Genomic DNA, 21,304 nt, shown 5'->3' with positions numbered 1-21,304 from the left:
AAATCAAATATTTCCTGACTTCCGGTATTTTTTAACAAATCAAAATCAAATATTTGTAACAAAACTATCAAAGCCGAAGTAATAGTGTCTACGTCAATATAATTAACTAGTAGTATAATACTACTCTCTATACATCTTGTATTAATATTCACCGAAGCATAATATAGTAGTATTCCTTCAGAGTCAAAGTTTCCACCAACCAAAGAAAAACATGGAGATTGATCTCTCAGGAGTCAACCTCAGGCCGTTCGAACTAAAGGACGCTCATGATTTCCTTAGATGGGCCGGAGATGATCGAGTGACCGGAAATCTCCGTTGGCCGGCTTTCACATCGGAGGAGGAAGCTTTGGTCTTTTTTCGAGACGTATGTGTGCCACATCCATGGCGACGTTCCATATGTATCGATGACCGTTCGATCGGGTTCATCTCTATCTTCCCTGAGACCGGTGATGATAGGTACGTACTGTACATGACTATATTTTTAGCATATGTTGGTAATGTTAGGATGATGATTCATATAAAATATATGTTCAACAGTAAATATTTTATTTATGTTTTGTAAATTTTTTATTTTCAAGATTCAAAGCGCATATTGGGTATGGATTATGTCATGAGTATTGGGGAAAGGGGATAACAACAAGGGCAGTGTCAGTTGCGGTATCACAAGTGTTCAATGACTTGCCTCACGTTTTGAGGCTTCAAGCTTTTGTTCAAACTCAAAACAAAGCATCCCAAAGAGTTGTTGAGAAGATTGGTTTTCAAAGAGAGGGTCTGCTCAGGAGTTACACTTTTCTTCTTTTTTTTTTTTTTTTTTTTTTGAACAACTGGAGTTACACTTTTCTCAAAGGTAAAATATATGATGTGTTTGTCTATAGTCTCTTGTCCTCTGATCTTCTTCCTCTTCCACAATCCGCAAGCCAAATTGTCTAGCGTTAATATGGGTTTGTGAAATGATAATTGACAAGAAAAATAAAATACATGAATAACCATTGGTTTATAAGAATTTACTACAGTTATCATATAGACTTTTACACATTTAGATATGAGAAGAAAACACAGGAGAGAGTCCACTTGAGAGGCTAAGATTGAGAGGATCAGGCATCAACTGAAATCCTTCAACCCGAAACCTTGGTAATGTTTTAACAAACCGAACCGCGAGTGAGAGGTAGCATATAAGCCCTTAGTGAATTGGCAAATTCTCTGCTTCATGTCTGATCGATTCAAACAATGAAGTCGATAAGTAACGTTCCCCGCCGCTGGGAAGAACCACCTGAAAACCGGACAATAACCGATACATCTTCTTTTAACTTCCAGTCTGATTTCTTGTTAAGGAAAGCCGGTTTATGGCTAGCAAGTTATGACTGTTTTGTTTACTTACAACAATGAGTTTCCCAGCGTTTTCTGGCCGCTTTGCCACCTTTATCGCAGCTGCTGCAGCAGCTCCGGAAGATATTCCCACCTGCCAGACAATAACATTTATCAGAAATGTTCTTCTACTAGTAATCCTTCTTTCAGGGCAACACAAAGTTGTTGAACCGGTTGGATTGGAGATTCTACCAGTAATCCTTCTTTCAGGGCAAGAAGTTTGGCTGTTTCAATTGCTTCAACACTTGTCACCTGAAAAAATGAATTGGAGATCACAACATCTCAGTTTGATTTCTCTGACATCTCATCGCGTTTACAAAGACAAAACAGATAAAACCTCAGCTACATTACTTGAATGACTTCATCAAGAACGTTGAAATCCAAATTGTCTGGGATGAGTCCAGCCCCAATTCCTTGGATCAAATGTGGACCTAGAAACCGGGAACCAGTATCCGTGTTTTATGTTCATGCATGAAGACACTCCACGAATGATGTTTACTTAGGGTATTTTATGTTTATACTCAAGATCAAGATTTTAAAAGCTTAAATGAAAGCAAGAGATAAACAAACTCACCCGGTTTGCCTCCACTGATTACTGGACTTTCTGCAGGTTCCACCCCGTAAACCTGTTGATATATACGTGAAGTGCTTGAAAGTAAAAAACTATAACTAATATAAGTTTCTCCTGAGATATGGTTGGACTTTAAATATAACTTCTACCTTAAAGTCTTTATTCTTCTCCTTGAGGAATCTTCCTGATCCGGAAAGCGTTCCTCCAGTCCCAACACCAGCCACCAATATATCTACTTTCCCTGCAGAGTCTCTCCATATCTCTGGACCCGTGGTTCGATAATGAGTCTGCAGAAAAACCAAATTTTGATTGATAAATAAAGATAAAGAGAGGATAAAGCAAACATATAATGTGAAAGGAGAGTCCATACTTCCGGATTTGAAGGATTTTTGAATTGTTGCAGTATGAACCCATCTGGAGTTTTGCTTAATATCTCTTCAGCTTTGTCGATGATTCCTTGGACGCCTTTACTAGGATCTGTAAGGTGAACCTCTGCACCTAATGATAAAAGAATGATTTTTCTTTCAAGGCTCATGGTTGCAGGCATTGTGAGCACCACTTTGTAACCTTTAGCTGCCCCGATGAAGGCTAAGCCAATCCCGGTGTTACCAGAAGTTGCCTCAATCAATGTGCTCTGAGTTTACAAAAAAACACCACCAGGATTTCAGTTTCAGTTCCATTCTAATGTGGAAAAAGGAGAAGTATGATATATTTCAATCTATACCTTCCCGGGAGTAATCATTCCCTTGTCTTCTGCATCTTTAATCATACCATAAGCAATTCTAGCAAGCGGAAGAACATTGAAAAGAACCAAAGAGGTTTCTCAGAACAAAGATTTCTTGGAGCAAACAAGAGAGATAGAGAGAGAGAGAGAGAGATAGAGAGAGAGAGAGAGAGAGAGAGAGAGAGAGAGAGAGAAAGAGAGGGTTCTTGTAAGAATACCGTTCTTTGACACTAGAGCAAGGCTCCATCATCTCAAGCTTAGCTGCAATAGGAGCAACGCAACCATCTACAATGTTGTTCAGATATACCATTGGGGTGTCACCTATCAACTATTAAACAAAGAAAACACACACACTAAGAAAAACTTGAGCAAAGGAACTAAAACTTCTTTATTGCAGTACAGAAAGCAAAAAGATTATGAATTACTTGAGTCGCATCATCCTTGATCGAACACCGGTCCTCCTCCATGCTTAGGGTCTTTGAAAGTCCACCAAAATGAAATTTCTCAGTTTTGGTTGCTGAAGATGATGGATCACAAGAAAATGAAAAAATTCAAGACACAATCTGATGCACGCAATGCCCCTAGTTCTACTACATAGGCTCTATTACAATTTGACAAGCAACACATTGTTATCTTTTAGATATTATAAACCGAAGAGTGTTTTGAAAATGCGTATCCGTAGAGTGAAACTGAAACCAAGACCATGACTTAGAGAGAACAAACAAATTCGGAAAGAAGAAATCATGAGAGTACAAAACTACTAACTTCGAGTTTTCGACAGTGAGCGGAAGTTGAGTTGTTCTTGAGCTGAAATCGAACCTGCAGTATTCAATTATGAAAATTTTGGAGACGAAACAAAAGATCAGTGGAAAAGATACAAAGCCGGAAACTTTATCAGCTTACCAAGTACGAGACAAGATCCAATCGAAGAAGAAGAAGAAGAAGAAGAAGAAAGGGAGGGATTCGAAAAGAACTATTCACTGGGATAAGTCCCAATTTTGTAAGGTGCATATTACACAATACACACCATCGCCATAACACCACCCATATCATACGAGACCAAACTCGTGTGGATAATTCTTTTTTAATTTTTATTTTTTAATTGGTTGAGTAATCAAATCTAGAAAATTGCTTCTTAAATTCATAACAAACGACACCTAACATCCGCCTCTTCACTCTTCACGTGGAGAAGTTCCTGGGTTTTCTTCTTGAATCTCAATATTATTTCTACAATTTTATAACTTTAATCTTGAAATATTTTTCTGATCCACGACGCTAGCAACAGAAATCCACTTCTTGCCATAAACCGCTTTCATGTTTTGACAAAACACGTTGTCCTAAAGGATTTTTAGTCAGAACATAATACACTTAAAGAAAACAAAACAGCATCCGATCTAGAAATAAACCAAAGTGAAATAAACATGTCATGTTATTACACAAAGAGTAATACACAATTTATAAATTAAAATTATTACTTTTTTTTTTCTCCTTTAGAGAGGAAAATAGCTAGAAGTCTGTTTGTTATTGAACAAATGATTCTACGAAAAAAACTATAAATGTAATACAAAGGTTATACACAAACCCCTCCCCCCTATTATGATTCATCCCTATTGACAAATAATTTAAAGATAATTAAAAAAAAAAATGATGAAAAAAAAACCTAGAGAAAGAAGATCACAATAATAATACCTTAGCAATTTATAACTTAAGAAAAGATTCAAATCTCATACTATACTCACCCACACACCAGAAGGTTAACTAAGATATATCAACCTACTGGTTATTTCTTTGTCTTATTCTTCTCTTGCTCTTCTTCATCATCATACTCATACACCACTCGGCATCGTCTTTAACTCGTTCAATGTCGTTCTAATCTGCTCTTGAACCAACTCTAATCTCCTCGAATACACTTCAAGCTCCAGAATCTGTTGTTTCCTCCACCGCTCATCCGCCACAGCCTTGTTTCCTCCTCCTTCTACACCAAAACCGAAATTGAGCGGCCGTGTAAACATGGGACTTAACGAGCCAAAGCCACCACCACCACTACTCGGAAACCCTCCTCCCATTGCAGCCATCATCACACTAGTAGTCCCATTCATCAACTCCTTGATCACAGGAGAGACACAGTTCTTCACAGTCTCTTCGATCAAACCCCCGAGGTTTCCTCCCATACTAATAGCAGCTGCGGTTTCGTTGAGGTTAACATTGCTACCTGCGTTTGGTATTTGCCCGTCAAAAGGAGCGATGATGGGTTTGTTGTCTTCCTCAATCTTCCCGATTCTTGATCGTGATCGTTTTCTCGATCCACTACTACTACTCATCGTCAGTTTCTTCTCGACTCCGTTTTCAGAATCGAGCTCAGGATTAGAACTAGGGCTGTTAAAGGTCGAGTAGTTACCATTGGTGTTATGATGGTTACTGGTTTCATCAAAATCCATGACATTGTTGTCTTCAAACCCTATGATTTTCCCAGTTTGGTTCCAAATTTTCCTAGAAATCTCGAAAGTGGACTGATCATGAGGGCTCTTGAAGAATACCTCTTTACCAGAGCTGATCTTGCTCATCACATTCCTGTACTTCTTCTTCAGTCTACGAAGCTTCTCAACCAGCTGGTTCTTGTTGAATTCAAGCTGAAGTTTCGACTTTATCTGCTCGTAAAACGGCGCCGTGTCAGGCGGATGGGAGCTGCTGCCTCGGTGCGTCGTCATGTAATCGAGGAAACCACGGAGAAGCTCGATCTCGTCTTCGTCCGTCCAGAGCCTCTGGAAAAGGCGTCTGGAATCATCGATCGGAGGTCTCTGATGGACGATCTCAGTCATACGGTGCCATTTAGGATCGGAATCAACGGGAATTACGGAGACAGGAACGGCGGATCCAGCCGGAAGAGCAACGGTCACGGCGCCTGTAGAGGAATTCGTCGTCGGGGTCCCGGAAACAACAGCAGTAGCCGAGATCGTAGAAACCATGGCGAGTGACGACGTAGACGGAGAATTGAGTTCTTCCTCTTCGGGATCGTCGTCTTCGGCTTCGGCTTCGTTCGTTTCCGGGATAACCACGTCTACGTCGTCGTTTTCACGGAGATCCTCGTCAGTATCGGACTCTCCTCCATCTCCTACACCTCCTTCCTCCAGATCGGGTGATTCGAGAGAGAAAACAGCGTCGCGGTGATCCGATGTCATCTCCACCGGAACAATTCGAGGAAAACAGATCTGAGTGGTTCAGCTCCGATGAGAGTAAAGATCAAGTGCCCAGATCCAGATGGAGACCGAGATGAAGAGGTGTGTGTGTGTGTTCACGAGGATTGGTACGCTTGTGATTGGGTGGTAGGGGCATGAGATTCGTCGACCCAACCAGGGCTACTTTTGGTATTTCAAACAACCTAACGTTTAAGACGAGGCAAAGTGGTCACCCACTCCTTTCACGCACGCGCTTCCTTATTTGCGGATTGGTTGAGCCGTGACGTCTTTCTCGGTCCCAACCCGAGTCCTCATCCACTCGCTCGCACAAACTCAAAAATTGTAAGCTAAACAAATTAGCGTTTCCCAAACGCGGTTTTTTCGTAAAGCGTCGTCTTTGCTTTATTACTTTAACGAGGACGCTAAAGTAACAAACGTGAAATTTACGACAAGCCAGCTAATTTACCCTCTGAGCTGATCAAGTTTGTAACTTTTACATAAAAGAATGATTTCAGATTATACATGTGGTACATGTTCATATAGCGTGATGTAGAAAACTATAATTATTGTTCATATATCAGAAAAATAATGGAGTAAGGGATAACACTTTTGTTATTTTGAATAATGATATCCTTTATTGTGCTCTAAGTTGTATAAGATTATCATGTGAGCAAATCAAATTCAACAACGGCCAGAGACTCAAGATGGTGTAAACAGACCAGAGAGAGTTTGAATAAGATGTATTGAACAATCATATGTTTCACTAAAACTCAAAACAAAAGTTGACAGAAACAAAATAAACCGAAAGACGTCTAGTTGGAGAAACGATCTAACAGCAGACAAATACCATAAAAAGGTGACATTGCAGATCAACAACCCACAAGATAAAGATTCTGTCTTGAGGATCTCACTTCTTCTTGGGATCACCAGCCTTTGTCTGCAAGACATTGAACAAAAACGATTCTTAAGGCTTCAACCACAATTTTTGAAAAAGGGAAAGCAAGAGAGTAAACATTTAGAAACCAGTAGACTCACCTTCTTAACACCACGGATCTTCTTGGCCCTGTTCTTCCTTTCCTTCATTTGTTTCCTTGATCTCTCAATCTTAGTGTCAAGTCCATTCTGCCAAACACAACGGCCACCATTTTAAGTATATAAGAATGTAAAGAACCCAAGTGCAATACGATAGATTCCAAAACACAGCACATAGCTAACAATCTACAGACAAAACTCTAATGATGAAGACTGAAGAGTACTGATGGTAATCAATAATAGGGAGAGTTAGGACTTTTCTAAACACAGGTTATTGTAGGCAGCAGCAATATATCATGGAAACAAGAGTGGAGAAAGCATTTACCCTGATTAGTCTGTATTTGGGTTCGAACTTCTTGGCACTCTCAACAGAGTCATAGATCAAACCAAAGCCGGATGATTTACCACCTCCAAAGTGGGTTCTGAATTTGAAAACAAAGATTGCATTTGGGTCCTTGACCTCGTACATCCTTGCTAGCTTCTCCTTCAGCTCAGCCTTTAAAGTAGAATTAAAGCCAATTAACCCGTTGAAACCTCTCACAGACTAGCTAGTCTAATATACAAAGAACTCAAAATAAATGGAAGTAATAAGACAATTGAGATTAAAGAACAAACCTTTGAAACATTGGCTCTTCCGGGGTGAAGAACATCAATAACCTACAATCCACAAATCCACCATAATCTTAGTAATTCACCCAGATTCTATAATGCAATTATACAAAATGAACAGAGACTACATGAGTTACAAGGCCAATATACGAGAATTACACAAACTAGTTAATCAAATTCAAAAAAAAAAAACGTGTGCTTCACTCTCTTCCCACTTCCCCGTTATCAAATTTATATCAGGTTCGGCTTAAAATCTGAAAACCTGAACTAAAATGTCAAACCCACATCCTGAGAAGAACCTAACCAATCCCTATTCGGATCTAATTACATGTAGCCACCGCTAAAACCCCAAACGCATAAGAAATACATTGATGCTAATAGAGAAATAGATTAAGGAGTTAAAAGAAAAATGGAACTCACGAACTGCTTCCTGGAGAGAAGTCTGTTGGTCATGAACTTCCTTGTTCGGATGGTGACGGCCTTTTCCGACATTGTTGCGATTTCTCAAGGATCTCTAAGTGAGAAGATCTCAGGCAAGCTTTTGAGTGTTCGTCCGTCCGCTCGGGTGAAAAGAAAGAGACGCGCAGAGCAAGTCGGAGCTTTTTATATACTTCATGGTTCTTAGGGTTTCTTTCTCTCTTCTCTTTCTATGGGCCTGAATTCTTTTAGTTGGGCTTATTAAATAGAAAATGGCCTTTTTGAGTTTCAGGTTTGATTCATACACCTTTTTTTTTACACGTGAAAAATAGTAAGTAAACGGAGCCCACTGGGCCTGAATAACTATGTATCTTGTATATCCAAAAGTTTTGGACCAAAACTGATCTATAATCTATATATGTTGTTTAATTCAGCACGATATTTAAGGATTTAGCGATTTGAGTTAGAAACTAGCTAGTGATCTCAACTTATGTTTAGGTGGGTTCATCTAGTCACTTTTGACACTTCTTAAAGTTGTTTTTGTTTTGTTTGTTTTAAAATGTACAATTTATTTTATCATTTTTGTTTTTTTTGTTAACGGTGTTACTTGACTATCTAATAATGAGATGAGAGTCTGCTGGACTAATGCACAGAAAGGTTTTGAAACTATTGGGAAAAAAGAGTGATTATTTAAAGATTATAAGAAAGTAACAAATCATTTCGTTGATCTTGTTAGCCACACAGCCACGAGTGTGTGTTTAAATGAAATGAGGCTAGTTGGCTTCCACCGCAAAGGATCATTTCAAGGTTGTACACGATTTCACGTAGATATAAGATCGACAATAATATACTATATGATATATGAGGACAAATTAAATAAGACCATAAACGGAATTATTAGTTGCTGGTGGTGATCATGACCATCTTGCATTATATACATAATAATGGACCTTGTTTATATAAAAGTATAATATGAGAAAAGATTGAGGGGAATTAGGTTTAAGGACCGACAAGAAAATGAATGGAGGAAGATATATGAGAAGAATGGTTGGCACTGAATTGGAATTGAGTTGGGTACGAAAAGAGTACGTTGATCTGTACATTCAATGCCCACATGCATGTCTTCAATAAACGACCATTTTTAGGATTTTGCTTTGTAAGACTATTACATATATACTGTACTCCTGCATATGTATACAAAGATCAATTATTACCTTACTATTATCTTCCTTTTTAATGGGTCACCCTAATTCAATTCTTCATATGTATGTCCCTAGTCCCTACCATTTCTCATTATCTTTTTTATTCGTTTAGTTCCATTGAATTTTCTTGACGCGTATAACATAAATTTTCGAGTTTTGAATTTGTGACAAAGGTATATATCATCATCATTTTCATTTTTAAAATCGTTATTAATTTTATTGTCGTAAAGGTTTTTTTTTATTGTTCCAGCAAAACAATCACGTACAGTGAGATCAGATCACCGTACATTTCATAAAAGATTTGATCATCTTTACTTATCTAGATTTTCTATATATATATCTGGATCTGATCTGAGCTTCGGACTTTATAGGCTCACCACATCAAAAGTCACACGTGATTGTTATTTCTATTTTGCAGTTTTGTGTGTAATTTAGTATTTACAAAAAAATGGGTTGATAATTATATTTTATTTTGTCATAAAGCTTGAGATAACACTTAAAAAGTTTAAAAAAACAGGCGCAGCAGTACTTCTTAATATGGCGAATCGATTTTCTAGTGTGTAGGTATTGACAAAAGAAAAAAAAAAGTCCTATTGAAAAGGTCCAAGCATTTCTATAATAATCATATAGTAACGACAAACCAAACCATGTTATATAATATATATTTATTAAAGGAATTTGATGGGAAAATAAGTGAAATGAATACAAATGCATGTGGATGAACCCAAATTTCTAGTAGATTGGTCGGCAGTGGAACATGGGCGTTGTGCTGCTTGTGGGGTTTACACTTATTAATTTACTCTTTTGTCCTCTTTCCTTTTTTTTTCTTCCTCCTTTTAATTTCATTTTACAATTACATAAATCCAGTTTTATTTAGAAAATTCTTGACGGAAATCTTTTTTTATTTGTTGTTCTTTTTAAATGCAAATTGAGTAATTTTATTGTCCGGAGTTATATGCACAAAACTGATTTGCTTACTTTTCACATCGCTCAATAATTTGCTTTCATTATTGTTTCTCATCCCACAAGCATTTATTTGGGACCGTGGAGGCTCGGAAATGAAAACAAATGCATTCCAATAAAACTTGCTAGTACTTGCTAGCATAGTTTATGTTAATGCTGAAAAGATTTTAAAACAAGTTGCTAGAAACGAAACGAAATTTCCAAAGTAATTATTCTTTTATTGCACCTTGAAGTTTTCACATACGTAGTAGATTTCTGATCAGTAGATCGAAGGGTATTCATTATTGTACAAACAACCCCAAAAGAATTTGAAGTGGATGGATCTCTTTTAAGTGTATACTTGTGTGTTGTTACAATGTAAAAAGACTTATAATAGCAAACAATATATATGTATACATGAAGAAAACACTACGTAATAATCAAGAATCAATGGCATCAACAGGAAGTGAAGTTGTCCTTTTAAGACACTTTGGTACCAATCTTCCTCCATACATCTGTTGTTCTTTCACCTTATCTCCTTCCATCCGAACCCAAAGGAAAAATCTCCGATTCTTCTCCGGATTCCGGCCACCGGGTTTGTAATTGCTCATCTTGAATATCTCTGAGTTCAATCTGGCATTTGGCTTTAAGCCATCTCAAATCTTGTTGGACCTGATTTTCGGTTTTCTCGTATACCTCCTCGTCGCAGTATTTAGATGGTATAAACGAGAAGGATCCAGAATGGTTTATTATTCCGTTACCTGCCTCGCAAGAAAACGTGTTTTCAGGGTTTTCATATACCTCTTCTTCCTCTTCTTCTTCTTCTTCTTCAGAGTGGTTTTGCCCTGAGTCTATTGAGCTTAGCTCACGGCTTTCCTGCTGTTGCTGCAGCTTCCATAGCTCTCTAAGACGCACCTCGGTTTCTCTGATCGTGATCTCTTCAAACCGGCCATGAGTCTCTCCGCACCCATTTCTGCAACATTGTATCACATTCGCACCAGGATTGGTCCTCAAGAAATCCATCACCGACCCCATTGAGGTGCGGTTCGACACGCAGTTGTTGCAAATGCTTGCAGCATTTGCTGCCGCTGCAGCCGCAAGACATTCTTCGAATTCAGGGCCCGGTCTCCACCTGGGCACAAGAGAAGATATCTCACCATCAATCATATTGGCGATCTTTGTGACTCCGTGATCATCCATATCTAGTTCCGCTACCATCTCTGTTGCAACGCTCAATGCCGTGTCTGTCTCGATGTCAAATGGGAAGTAAATGTTTCGGACACGTCCTGCAACAAATAATGTATATTTAGACTTTGGAACTTACAAATATCACATTTCCACACTCTTGTTCATAGGTTATGAAACAAAGAAAGGACAAGAGAATATTTTACCTTCTTTGTCGGCGATCCTAAGACGCAAGAATAAGCCACCATCATCTCTTCTCTTCCCTTTGATGGTTATATCAACATTACCAGATGTCTTGTCATCTTCTTGATCATCATTGTTTCGACATTCAAAGAGTTCGATTCCGTGAGTCTCCTCTGCCTCAGCTGGATTATATGCCCACCCGTTCTGATACTCGTTGGGGCTACTATAACCATTTGAGTACTGACGATTCAAAGAGCTACTATTTGAAGGGTAGTTGTAGTAGTCAGGAAGATGATGCGGCTGCCTAACAAGTGGCCCGACCGAATCATCCATATCAACCGATCTCATATCAAATTCACCATCGTCTACTCGAAGAAAAGGGTCATCTAGTAATTCACGAGCAGAGACTCTGAGGGATACGGTGGCCAAGCATTTCTCGATAAAACATTTAACTTCAGGGTCTTTCACCTTGTATAATGCATCCGGTTTCTTGCCCTGAAACCGAACTTTTTAGCCATTTGAAACATAAAGAGATGAAGCTTTTTTTTTTTTTTTAATCTGTGTGTGTTTAGTAATCGGAGAGTCTCACCGACATAACTTTCTTGTAGATCTGAGCAGGGTGAGTACATTCGCTGTACGGGTAATCAAACGTGACCATTTCCAAAATGCACATACCGAACGAGTATATATCTACCAGTTCGTTATACGCTTCTTCGTAAACTTCAGGTGCCATGAACTCAGGAGTCCCTAACAAAAGATCAAAACTTTCCACAATTAGAGACCAAGAAACTCAGCAGAAACAGCATATTGGAATTGATTGGGAATTGCATGTACCAACGCAGTGAGCAGCATGGGACTTTCTTAAAATGGCAGCGAGGCCGAGATCTCCAATCTTGACCTCTCCTTGATTCCCGTTAACGAAAATGTTGTCACATTTGAGATCCCTGTGGATCACAGGAGGATCATGGCTGTGAAGATAATGTAAGCCTCTCAAGATCTGCCTACACCAATGCTTCATCGCTCTTATGTTTACTCTCTTATGCCTGAGTCTATACCTGGAATATCCATAATCATGTAAGATGCCAAAGATAAAAACTAATAATACCAAAGAGAAGGAACAAGTTTCTTCTTTGTTGTAAGAGAAATCTTACTGTCTCAAGGTGCCAGAAGTGAACAATTCAGTAACAAAATTGATGTTTCGATTGGCTGTATCCACCCAGGAAGTGTAGAATTTCATAATGTTCTTGTGTTTTAGAGTCTTGAGGAGATGAATCTCGCAGTAAAGCCTCTCAAGATCCTCAGGGCTCTGTAGGAAATCGTAAAGCTTCACTTGGTTCCATGCTACTTCTATCCCTTCGTATTCATCAAATGCTCTGTAACTACAAAATCAATAAGAAAGAAAGAAAGACAAAAGTTTAATGTTGTGTATGATCAAAGAATCTGAATTGGGTTTATAAGTCAAAGCAATAATAATAAAGAGATCCAAAAAAAAAGCAAAGTCGTTGTTGTTGGAAACTTTCTGTAGTGGGAAATTAATTTACCAAAGTAGAAGTGATTCAAGTAGACAGACCAAAAAAAAACTCAACCTTTATTTTTTCCTCTTTTAAAGGATTCATAAGATTCAATCATGAATCAAACACTCACAGAAAAATCTGAGATTTTCGATGGATCACAAATGAGTTTTGATTGTAAAAACAAAAAGTCTCAAACTTTATGAAGAAAGAACAACAGATTAGAGTTGAATCATCATTACCAGATCCAGGAAAAAAAAGCATTAGCAGAAAAGAAGAGAAGTAAGTGATATTTGTTAGATTCTTACACAGTCTTTGAAGCTCCTTTACCCAGAACTTCATTATACTGCAACAACCAAGAATGATTGAAGTCAATGAAAGATCAAACAAAATAATTGAGATTTTGATCATGAGAAGATTGATTAGATTGGGATAGGAAATATTACTCTTCCATATCTTCCAGTAGGATCAACTTCAACAAACTCAGAGTAATCTGGTTCAAGATAACTCAGATTGTTCATCTCTTTTTCTTTCTCTCTCAATTAGGAACAAAATAAAAATAAAATCCCCAAAAGGAAAATAAGAATAAATATATAATAGATCTACCAATAAAAAAAACTTCTCTCTTCTTTTTTTTTTTTTAAATATGGGTGGGTTTAGGTTTCTTCTTATAGCAATTTCTTCATAATCATCTCTTTAGTTTTCTCCTGACAAAAGGAGTTGAACAGAGAGATGTAATATACTCCATGAACAGTTTCTGTATTTACTCTCATTATTACATTACATATTTAATACTCTACAGAGAGAGAGAGAGAGAGAGAGAGAGAGCGATACGGATAGGAGAGAGAAGGAAGGAAGGATTTGAGCTTTAGAAAGTTAGAAGCTTTCTTGAACAGTTCAATGGAAGTTCTTTTTTTTTTTTGGGTTGGGTTATTATTACATTACAGGGGGGAGAGATACTGGCACCTCGTGAGAGAAGACAGAGACGGTGTGCGTTTCTTGAGGGAACGGTGGTCCAAAATTATTAAAGAAATCAAATTCTTGATTTTTTTTTCTTTTTTTTGTGTGTCAATTTTTATACAACTCTAAAAATATACGGATTTATATACTTTATACGGTAACTATATATAAATACATATTACACTTTTCTTTTTTTTTTTGTGTTTGTAACTGATAAATTAATGGGATTATGGTTACTACTTTATAGAACATTTTTAAAAACTAGTTCATTAAAGAAAATTAGGTAACAACCCGCACTAATGTGCGGAATAAATTAATTTAAATAAAATTATTATGAATAAAACTATAATAATTGAATTAATATCCGTTTGTGTCAAATGTAATATGTAATAAAAGTATTTTTAATTGAAATTTTTATTTCTTTCGTGTTAAAATACGTCTCACCAGTGGAATTTTTGAATATGAAAAAAAATTTATGTAGTCGAAATTTTTTTAATAAAATATTATTATTTATGACAACATGTCTTTTATGCAATTTATTGAAATAAGACAAATGGCTAAATAAAAAATATATTTATAAAATTTTGTAAATTTTAAGAAGTGTAATATGTCTTTATATAAAATGTAAAGATATGAGTACTATTAAGTTCAAATTTGTATTTTAATTTGCTGACTTTTTTGTTACATTCATTTTTTTTTTAGTGTTTAAGAAAAGATTTTGATATATTATTTGATGAATAACTATTTTTACTAATAAAATTAGATGTTACATTTTAAAAAAAAATTAAAATACACATTAACAAAATATAATACAAATGAAAAAAAAGAAAAATTTAACAAAATTTATTATTATTATTTTGGTTAAACATATAATAGCATGTATTGTAAATAATATTACCAATACAAAATTAATTAATTAAAGTACTTTCCTATTAATATATAAGGGATACAAAGTTATTTATTGGAAATTAATTAACAAAATTGTTCGGTGGAATAATAATAATACTAGTAAAGTTAATGATACATTCATTGATTGCTCATGGCGCTTATTGGAATATTTGAAATTATGGTTTTAACTAATTTTAATATTCACATGTGAGAGAACAGAACTTGCTAAATTGCTACTATTGCTTTACAGCTTTACCTTTTTTTTTGTGGGTTAATAGTATATATTTTTTGGTTAGTAGGAGTACAGAGACGCTTGCAATTTGCAAACAGTAATAAATCCATCAGCCGACGGAATTATTTTGTATAAAAATGTTTTCACCAAACGACGTGTCATTTTTTTTGTTCGCCACCAATTAAAGTGTAATTAAAATTACTGTTTAGAACCATAATGTTATAAAGATTTATGTCGCTATTATAACTTTAATCAAAAAAGCTAAATCTATAAAAAGAATTAGTGACGGCTTGGCGCATCTCTGGATATGAGACCGTCTCTCAGCCACCTTTAGGAAATAGAACGGTGGTCTCGTACGTATCTTGGGGGATGATCGACTGTTCCAAACGTTTATTCCATTGTGCGGATGGCAATTTTGTATATGCAAAAATATGGTTATATGTCAACATTTCAACTATTCTTATTTTAGTATTTTGAAATGATCTTTGTTTGTATGGTTACGTTACGTTCATTGGTGGGGAATGGTATCCCAAATGCACTACGCATTTGACCATATTTTAGATAAAGCGAATTTTGAATATTTATTTGAGCTGCCATGCTTTTTTGTTTGGTGTTGATTTTTGAACCTTTTTAATTTTAAATGAGAATACATAAATAAATGAACTCATGTTCTATGTATGTTATTTAGGTATTCACTCACTTTACATGATTTCTTATGTAATTTTTTCACATTTTAAATCTTTAATGAACAATTTTCTTTTAAGTGCATACAAAATAAATGACAAAAAAAAGTTTATTATAAGTTTTGTTTTATTGAACTTACCGCATTTCTTAGATTTCTAACATACATGCGTAAAAATTCGTAAAAAGTTACATTCAAAATATGATGAATTATTTTAACATATTATCTAGAAAATAATGTCATCCATTTATTCGGTTTCATGATGCGCTATTTTCTTGTAATTAACTTTAACCAAAACTTTTATTAGACTTTCATATAATAAACAAAAATTCATTACCTAATAGATAAACGCCCCAATTACAATAGCTATACCCCTATGCAACTAATATATCTTAACGACTAGTCTACTTCCACCATCAAACAACAATGCTATATAACTAACAAACGTTTTTTTTTTTTTTTTCTGGTTACAAATAACTAGCTAATGTTAAACCACATATATTGGAAATAAAAACACTCAAATCAAAATCTAAAAATGGATTGGAGACAGCGAGACCATACATTAGCATGTCGACTGGATGTTCCAACGGAGGCAACAAAGGCTAGTTTGGCCACGTGTTGAGCTGCTCGTGTTATCTTGACCATACATCATTTCATTTACACGACAATTCAACCAATTTTACAAATCATATATAGTACAACTGCAAAAGAATTCATCATGTGCAATGTGACTTTACTCGCGATTTCTTATTTTTTTTATTTTTTAAAATTAAATGATAAATTTTCTGAACTAACTACAAATTATATTTATAACTAAACATACAATAATTAATCAAAAACTTTTCACAAAGAAAAATATAGTCAATATTTTTTTTTCTACATAATTATGATGCATATAATTTGTAGTGAATCACAATCATATCACTCATCTGAACATAAATGATTTCTATGGATATCAGGTTGTGGAATATGAATGTATCCTCAGAACAATATTTCGTGCGTGTGTACTGTGATTAAACTATAAAATAGTATTGGATAATTACTCCTCGATATACCCTTCCACCATTAGACTACATAACCTTTGATGAATGTTTCCACCATTAGACTACTTATCGCTGCAAAAAAGGTCACTATATAAATATTTGATAAAAATCCTAATAATTTATGTGAAATAAAAAGATTGATGGGCCCCCAATCTAATATTAGATGAAGAACACACATGTGCATGTGGGTGAATACAAAGACATGCACGATCATCATAGTCTTTTAAATGAGGAAAAAAAAGCAAATAAGACTTGGTTGTGATAATGAATCAAACCAACCACAAATCTTATCCATTTGGCCTTTTCCTTGTACACACCATTAAACTTTATCATAAAGTTTTTGTTTGATTGGTATCAATATTCTTTCTATGCAAGTAACTGCGAATATCAAATTTTATTCAACAGTAAATTATCTGTTTAGACACCTAAAATAGTTAAACGTACCTAACTTTAGAAATATTGGTAATACACTGACACAATACGTAAAGGAATAACTAAATTAGGGATATATTTTAATTTAATTATTTAAATCGGACCTTGTTTGACTACTTTGCTGTAGATTCCGTGGTTACCCGTACGGATTCAGTAAGGTAATCCCAAAAGCAATCAGAAGTTCACAAACACCTAACCTCAATTAATTACTTACTAGTAAAACAAAATTTAGTTTTTTTTTTAATAGTACTAGTATTTGTGAAGATACTGACAATATTTGCATCGTTGTCACTTAACGAATATTATTAAACTAATTATGCATAATATGGATCCAACTATGTTTGTAATCTGTCAAAAATAATTAAAGATTAGCTGACAAAAACATAAATAATGGTGATTACTAGTATTATTGATTGGAAAGGCTTGGACATAATTAGTAGGTGGCGCGCGAGCGATATATTTATCGATTGATGATATAAAAGCACATCAATTCAATATTTATTAAAAATAATTAGCATTTGATTAATAATCAATACAAATTACGATCGATTTTATATTTTTATTGGTTGCGGATGTAATTTATTTATTTCTTGGATTTCTTATTAGTTTTGCCATTTTGCGTCGTTTCTTCCTCTGTAAACAAAAAAAGTAAAACTCAAAAACTTCACATACAAAATATATAAATGTCCAATCTAAATAGTCAAAGTCTCTCAAGTGTAGAAATATCCAATACATCTAGAAGCCTGGACTCAGTTTAAAGTTTGTCGATTTCATTGTCATTTAAAAATCTTGTAAATTATATGAAATAAACTGAGAAAGGAATACACTCAACTCAATCGGATCATTGGTCAAGAAAAGAAGTAAAGAACCTTGGAACAACGAAACTATAAAGTCAGAGAAGTATAAATAATAGATCGAATCCAAACATGATTAGTTAGTTTTACGTTTTATTCGGTTAGGCTTCAGGCAACGGTTTGATTTGTCCGGATAAATTGGGCCTAGTAAGCCCAGTTAAAATTACATACTTTTTTGGTAATTGGAAAATGTTTTTTTTTTTTTTGTCATTTGGGTATTGTGGTTACAGTATGTCATATTAGAAGAGGAAAATGCAAGAAAAGAAAAACATTGTGGATGCTAAAAGAAAGTTTAAGGACACTGATGGATACAGTAACAATCCTTTAAACTAGGGATAGAAGTGCACATGCCGGTAGCCATGAGCCAGCCATGCGTGTTATCCTTAATACATCGTTTAGCGCAATCTTCGTCGTTGCATGGTTTCATCGGCAATGAGTATCCACACCATTTTCCTGTTGGTTCTGGTACTACTGGTATCTTAAATCCATCCCCTCTTTTCATCTCTGCAAAAATTTTTTTTTTTTCATATTAAATCGAAAAAACCAACTTACCCATCAAATAAACTTATACAAGATAAAAATTATAACTTCTTGAATATTGATTTTTATAAGTGTGACATAAAAATATATACGAATTAATAATACATGTAAAATTGCATGTCGTCGACTATATACGTATATAGCGAGAGGATTATTTACCAGCGGAGAAGAAGACTAGCACAAGAAGAAACGCTACGAAAAATCTCTTCATTTTTTTTTTCTGTATGTTGTTTTTTCTCTGTAAATAATTTTTCACAATCTTTTTTTTTTGGGGGTTCTATTGATGATGTTGATTGAAAAACACAACGATGACTTTATATTACACATGATTTAACGTATGTTCGTTCTAACAATAGAAGGTTGAGTTGAGTTACCAAACCAAAAAGATTAAGGGGGTTATTGATTTAAGAGTTAAATAGACTCTTAAAATTTGGTGTTATTAGTTGTGGATTTGTAAAAGGTTATCTAAAATTTTCATAAATTTAGTGTTATTGGATTAAGAGTGTTATGAAGTCATTAAAAGTTTTATTTGTTCTCATCAAAACCGTCGAAAAAATCGGTCAAAGTCCACAACTTCTCGCCTACGAGCGTGATCCAACTACGGCTAAGACCCAATTCCGTCCACTGCTTAAGCGTTACGCAAAGAAAAAGGGCCAAGACAAACCAGCCTCTGCACCCGCACCCGCACCCGCCACTGCCACCAACCCAGCGGAAACTTGTCCAGCGGGAGGTGACACTTTTAGAGGTTTCGGGTATGCTGCACCACCGACGGCAATGCAGATGCCGGCCTTCACGTTGCCGCCAAGGATGGGACCGCCGGCATGGTTAGCACCAGGTGAGAAACCCAGGTTGATGGTAAAGTACGAGGAGCCGACGGTAGCGACCTGCTCCTTATCCCTATAATTACTACGAAAATATTGGTTTTCCACCATCCGACTCTCTTTGGAACATTTTGAGCGATGATAACCCTCAACCTTGCACCATCATGTGACTAGCTAGGGTTTAACCCCTGAACACTTTTAAGTTTTATATGGTTTTGACTGCTTTTTTTCTTAACTACTTACGTGCGGCAATGCCTTTTTTTCTTTGTTCGATTATCTTACTACGAACTCTTTACAAAGTTTTTTTCTGTGTGTTTTAACTGCAAAAAACCTAAAACATTATCATGGGAAATTTAATGCAAGTTTGGTGAGTTATATTGACTTATGTACTATAAGTATTGGTAGACATTATATGGACCATGGCCAATTCTTAGTGATTAGACTCTTCAACCACTGGAGGGAAAAGAGTTAATGGTGAATATTTGTCCAATCGCTTCAAGGGCAGAGACATTCCAGCTCTCGACATGCCTCACAATCTTGTACAAAAACCAGTGTCTGGATTAGTCCATATGTTTTCAACTGACGAACTACGAAAATAATCTTATAATCGAAAAGAGCGGAAAGTTTCTCTGTCTCTTCGTACTTTGAAGTCTCTATCCAGATCATAGACCGTTTTCCCGTTTATTGATATCAATGGTCTCCATGGAAGTTTCAGGTAAGTCCTGAACACAGTTCAAGATTAAAAAAGCAGTAAGATGGCAAACAAGTTTCCCCAATGTGTATAAAAAGTTCATCAGAATACCTTAGCTTCCATGTCGCTAGTATATAGTTTCTTTGAGACGACTCACTCTGTAATTAAAGGGAACAAATACACTCTTGAGTTCATAAAACATCTAGGACTAGGATCTAACAAAAGGTTATATACCTTCTCCATATGTTGCAGTTCAATGGACGCATCTTCGAGGAAGGGAACCAGTAATCTCAAGTTGCGTTCATACAACTCTGTACCTGCAAAAGATATTTACTTTATTCTCACATCACAAAATTTAAGATCTGATAGCTGATCTACAAGCTTGACAAACACAAAAAAAAAAAACTAGAGAGCATGAAGATCAGATTCTTAAACACTAACTGAAACTACAGAGACTGAAAATGTAATTCCTCACCCTGGAAGCTGATAGTGGGATCCTCGAAGATGCAATCATCAGAGTAAATAGCAGAAGTAAAGATACCTGTTTCCAGTTTGACAAATGTGCAACAAAGCTTAGTTTGTGAAATGGACAAGCTTCATGAGTTTAGCTTATGTTGAGATTATATACCCGTGACGAAATAGGCAGTTCCATAATCTGATCTCAAAATCCCCATCACATCGTCAACATCTCGAGCAACAATCTCAGACTTTGATCTGTAGCCATTAAATCAAACTTGAAGAGACCAATCATACGAACAGAGGGGGTGAAATAAGAAACCCTAATTGAAAGCTTCTGGGAGTTACATATCCTTATCTGCAAGGTTGGATGACGAAGAGGAAGCGACTGAGAATAGCCGGAGAAATTCAGAGACTCCACCAACGGCCCACTTCAAGACAGCCGGCGCTTTCTTCTCCGGCGAACCAGAGAAGCATCGTGATCGATGACGACCAATCCTCTGCATAAAACTCGATAATCCAAGAATTGATACAGAACAAACAACAAACATAACAATAAGCCAGGGATTCGCAAATCGCCATAGATTGACTCACTCTCAAGGTCGATGACGACGAGCTGATAGATATCTGGCAAGCTACTCCCGCCATATTTCACCTAGCCGAGTGAGAGAGAGTACAATTGTCGTCGCCGGCTATTCTCAACACCGCCGCATATTTTTTTTTATTAAAATATTTTGTGGATTTTAGAAATTGTACCCCAGAATTTATAAAATAAAAATAAATGTACC

General features: G+C 35.9%; 6 protein-coding genes and 1 pseudogene across 9 annotated transcripts; 2 read left to right on the top strand and 5 right to left on the bottom strand.

Annotated features, from left to right (window-relative positions):
* Positions 1–169: 169 nt before the first annotated feature.
* On the top strand, positions 170–1,270 carry LOC104703403 (uncharacterized). Its single transcript, XM_087459671.1, has 2 exons — positions 170–456; positions 579–1,270. The coding sequence occupies exons 1-2, from the start codon at positions 212–214 to the stop codon at positions 928–930; spliced, it is 597 nt and encodes a 198-aa protein (XP_087315797.1). The 5' UTR covers positions 170–211; the 3' UTR covers positions 931–1,270.
* Positions 958–4,393, bottom strand: LOC104705896 (bifunctional L-3-cyanoalanine synthase/cysteine synthase D1). Of its 4 annotated transcripts, none has more exons than XM_010422027.3 (12): positions 3,564–4,393; positions 3,426–3,479; positions 3,086–3,177; positions 2,879–2,988; positions 2,661–2,718; positions 2,307–2,570; positions 2,086–2,223; positions 1,940–1,991; positions 1,717–1,796; positions 1,558–1,617; positions 1,379–1,459; positions 958–1,270 (listed from the first exon to the last, which is right to left on the bottom strand). In XM_010422027.3, exons 3-12 carry the CDS (start codon positions 3,125–3,127, stop codon positions 1,181–1,183), a joined length of 975 nt encoding a protein of 324 aa, XP_010420329.1. In that variant the 5' UTR covers positions 3,128–3,177; positions 3,426–3,479; positions 3,564–4,393; the 3' UTR covers positions 958–1,180. The 4 variants fall into 4 exon arrangements, 2 of the variants coding, with proteins under 2 accessions (XP_010420329.1, XP_010420402.2); XM_010422100.3 differs by having other exon boundaries at positions 3,086–3,136; positions 3,564–3,999; XR_002037626.2 differs by lacking the exon at positions 1,717–1,796 and having other exon boundaries at positions 3,564–3,934.
* LOC104705810 (putative transcription factor At3g04930) lies at positions 4,072–6,363 on the bottom strand. Its single transcript, XM_010421926.3, has one exon. The coding sequence runs from the start codon at positions 5,837–5,839 to the stop codon at positions 4,487–4,489; it is 1,353 nt and encodes a 450-aa protein (XP_010420228.2). The 5' UTR covers positions 5,840–6,363; the 3' UTR covers positions 4,072–4,486.
* A 178-nt stretch (positions 6,364–6,541) lies between these two features.
* LOC104705715 (small ribosomal subunit protein eS24z) lies at positions 6,542–8,098 on the bottom strand. The gene is made up of 5 exons (XM_010421816.3): positions 7,898–8,098; positions 7,484–7,525; positions 7,194–7,364; positions 6,872–6,958; positions 6,542–6,773 (listed from the first exon to the last, which is right to left on the bottom strand). The coding sequence occupies exons 1-5, from the start codon at positions 7,967–7,969 to the stop codon at positions 6,744–6,746; spliced, it is 402 nt and encodes a 133-aa protein (XP_010420118.1). The 5' UTR covers positions 7,970–8,098; the 3' UTR covers positions 6,542–6,743.
* Positions 8,099–10,366: 2,268 nt separating this feature from the next.
* LOC104705626 (serine/threonine-protein kinase WNK1) lies at positions 10,367–13,998 on the bottom strand. Its single transcript, XM_087459391.1, is given in 8 exon segments — positions 10,367–10,584; positions 10,586–11,324; positions 11,430–11,901; positions 11,996–12,153; positions 12,241–12,461; positions 12,558–12,785; positions 13,226–13,263; positions 13,364–13,998. Coding segments are annotated over 8 exon segments (2,037 nt in total). The 5' UTR covers positions 13,439–13,998; the 3' UTR covers positions 10,367–10,478.
* A 5,057-nt stretch (positions 13,999–19,055) lies between these two features.
* LOC104703393 (heavy metal-associated isoprenylated plant protein 42 pseudogene) lies at positions 19,056–19,539 on the top strand (annotated as a pseudogene).
* Positions 19,540–19,721: 182 nt separating this feature from the next.
* LOC104705542 (uncharacterized) lies at positions 19,722–21,246 on the bottom strand. The gene is made up of 8 exons (XM_010421594.3): positions 21,111–21,246; positions 20,865–21,016; positions 20,689–20,774; positions 20,536–20,601; positions 20,295–20,377; positions 20,172–20,218; positions 20,013–20,091; positions 19,722–19,905 (listed from the first exon to the last, which is right to left on the bottom strand). Exons 1-8 carry the CDS (start codon positions 21,162–21,164, stop codon positions 19,816–19,818), a joined length of 657 nt encoding a protein of 218 aa, XP_010419896.1. The 5' UTR covers positions 21,165–21,246; the 3' UTR covers positions 19,722–19,815.
* Between the last annotated feature and the right edge of the window lie 58 nt (positions 21,247–21,304).

This window comes from Camelina sativa, chromosome 1, assembly GCF_030686135.1.
Source record: "Camelina sativa cultivar CO46 ecotype springtype chromosome 1, ASM3068613v1".
Taxonomy (NCBI): Eukaryota; Viridiplantae; Streptophyta; class Magnoliopsida; order Brassicales; family Brassicaceae; genus Camelina; species Camelina sativa.
Note: the sequence above shows the minus strand (reverse complement) of the source record. Positions and strands in the feature narration are given on the sequence as shown.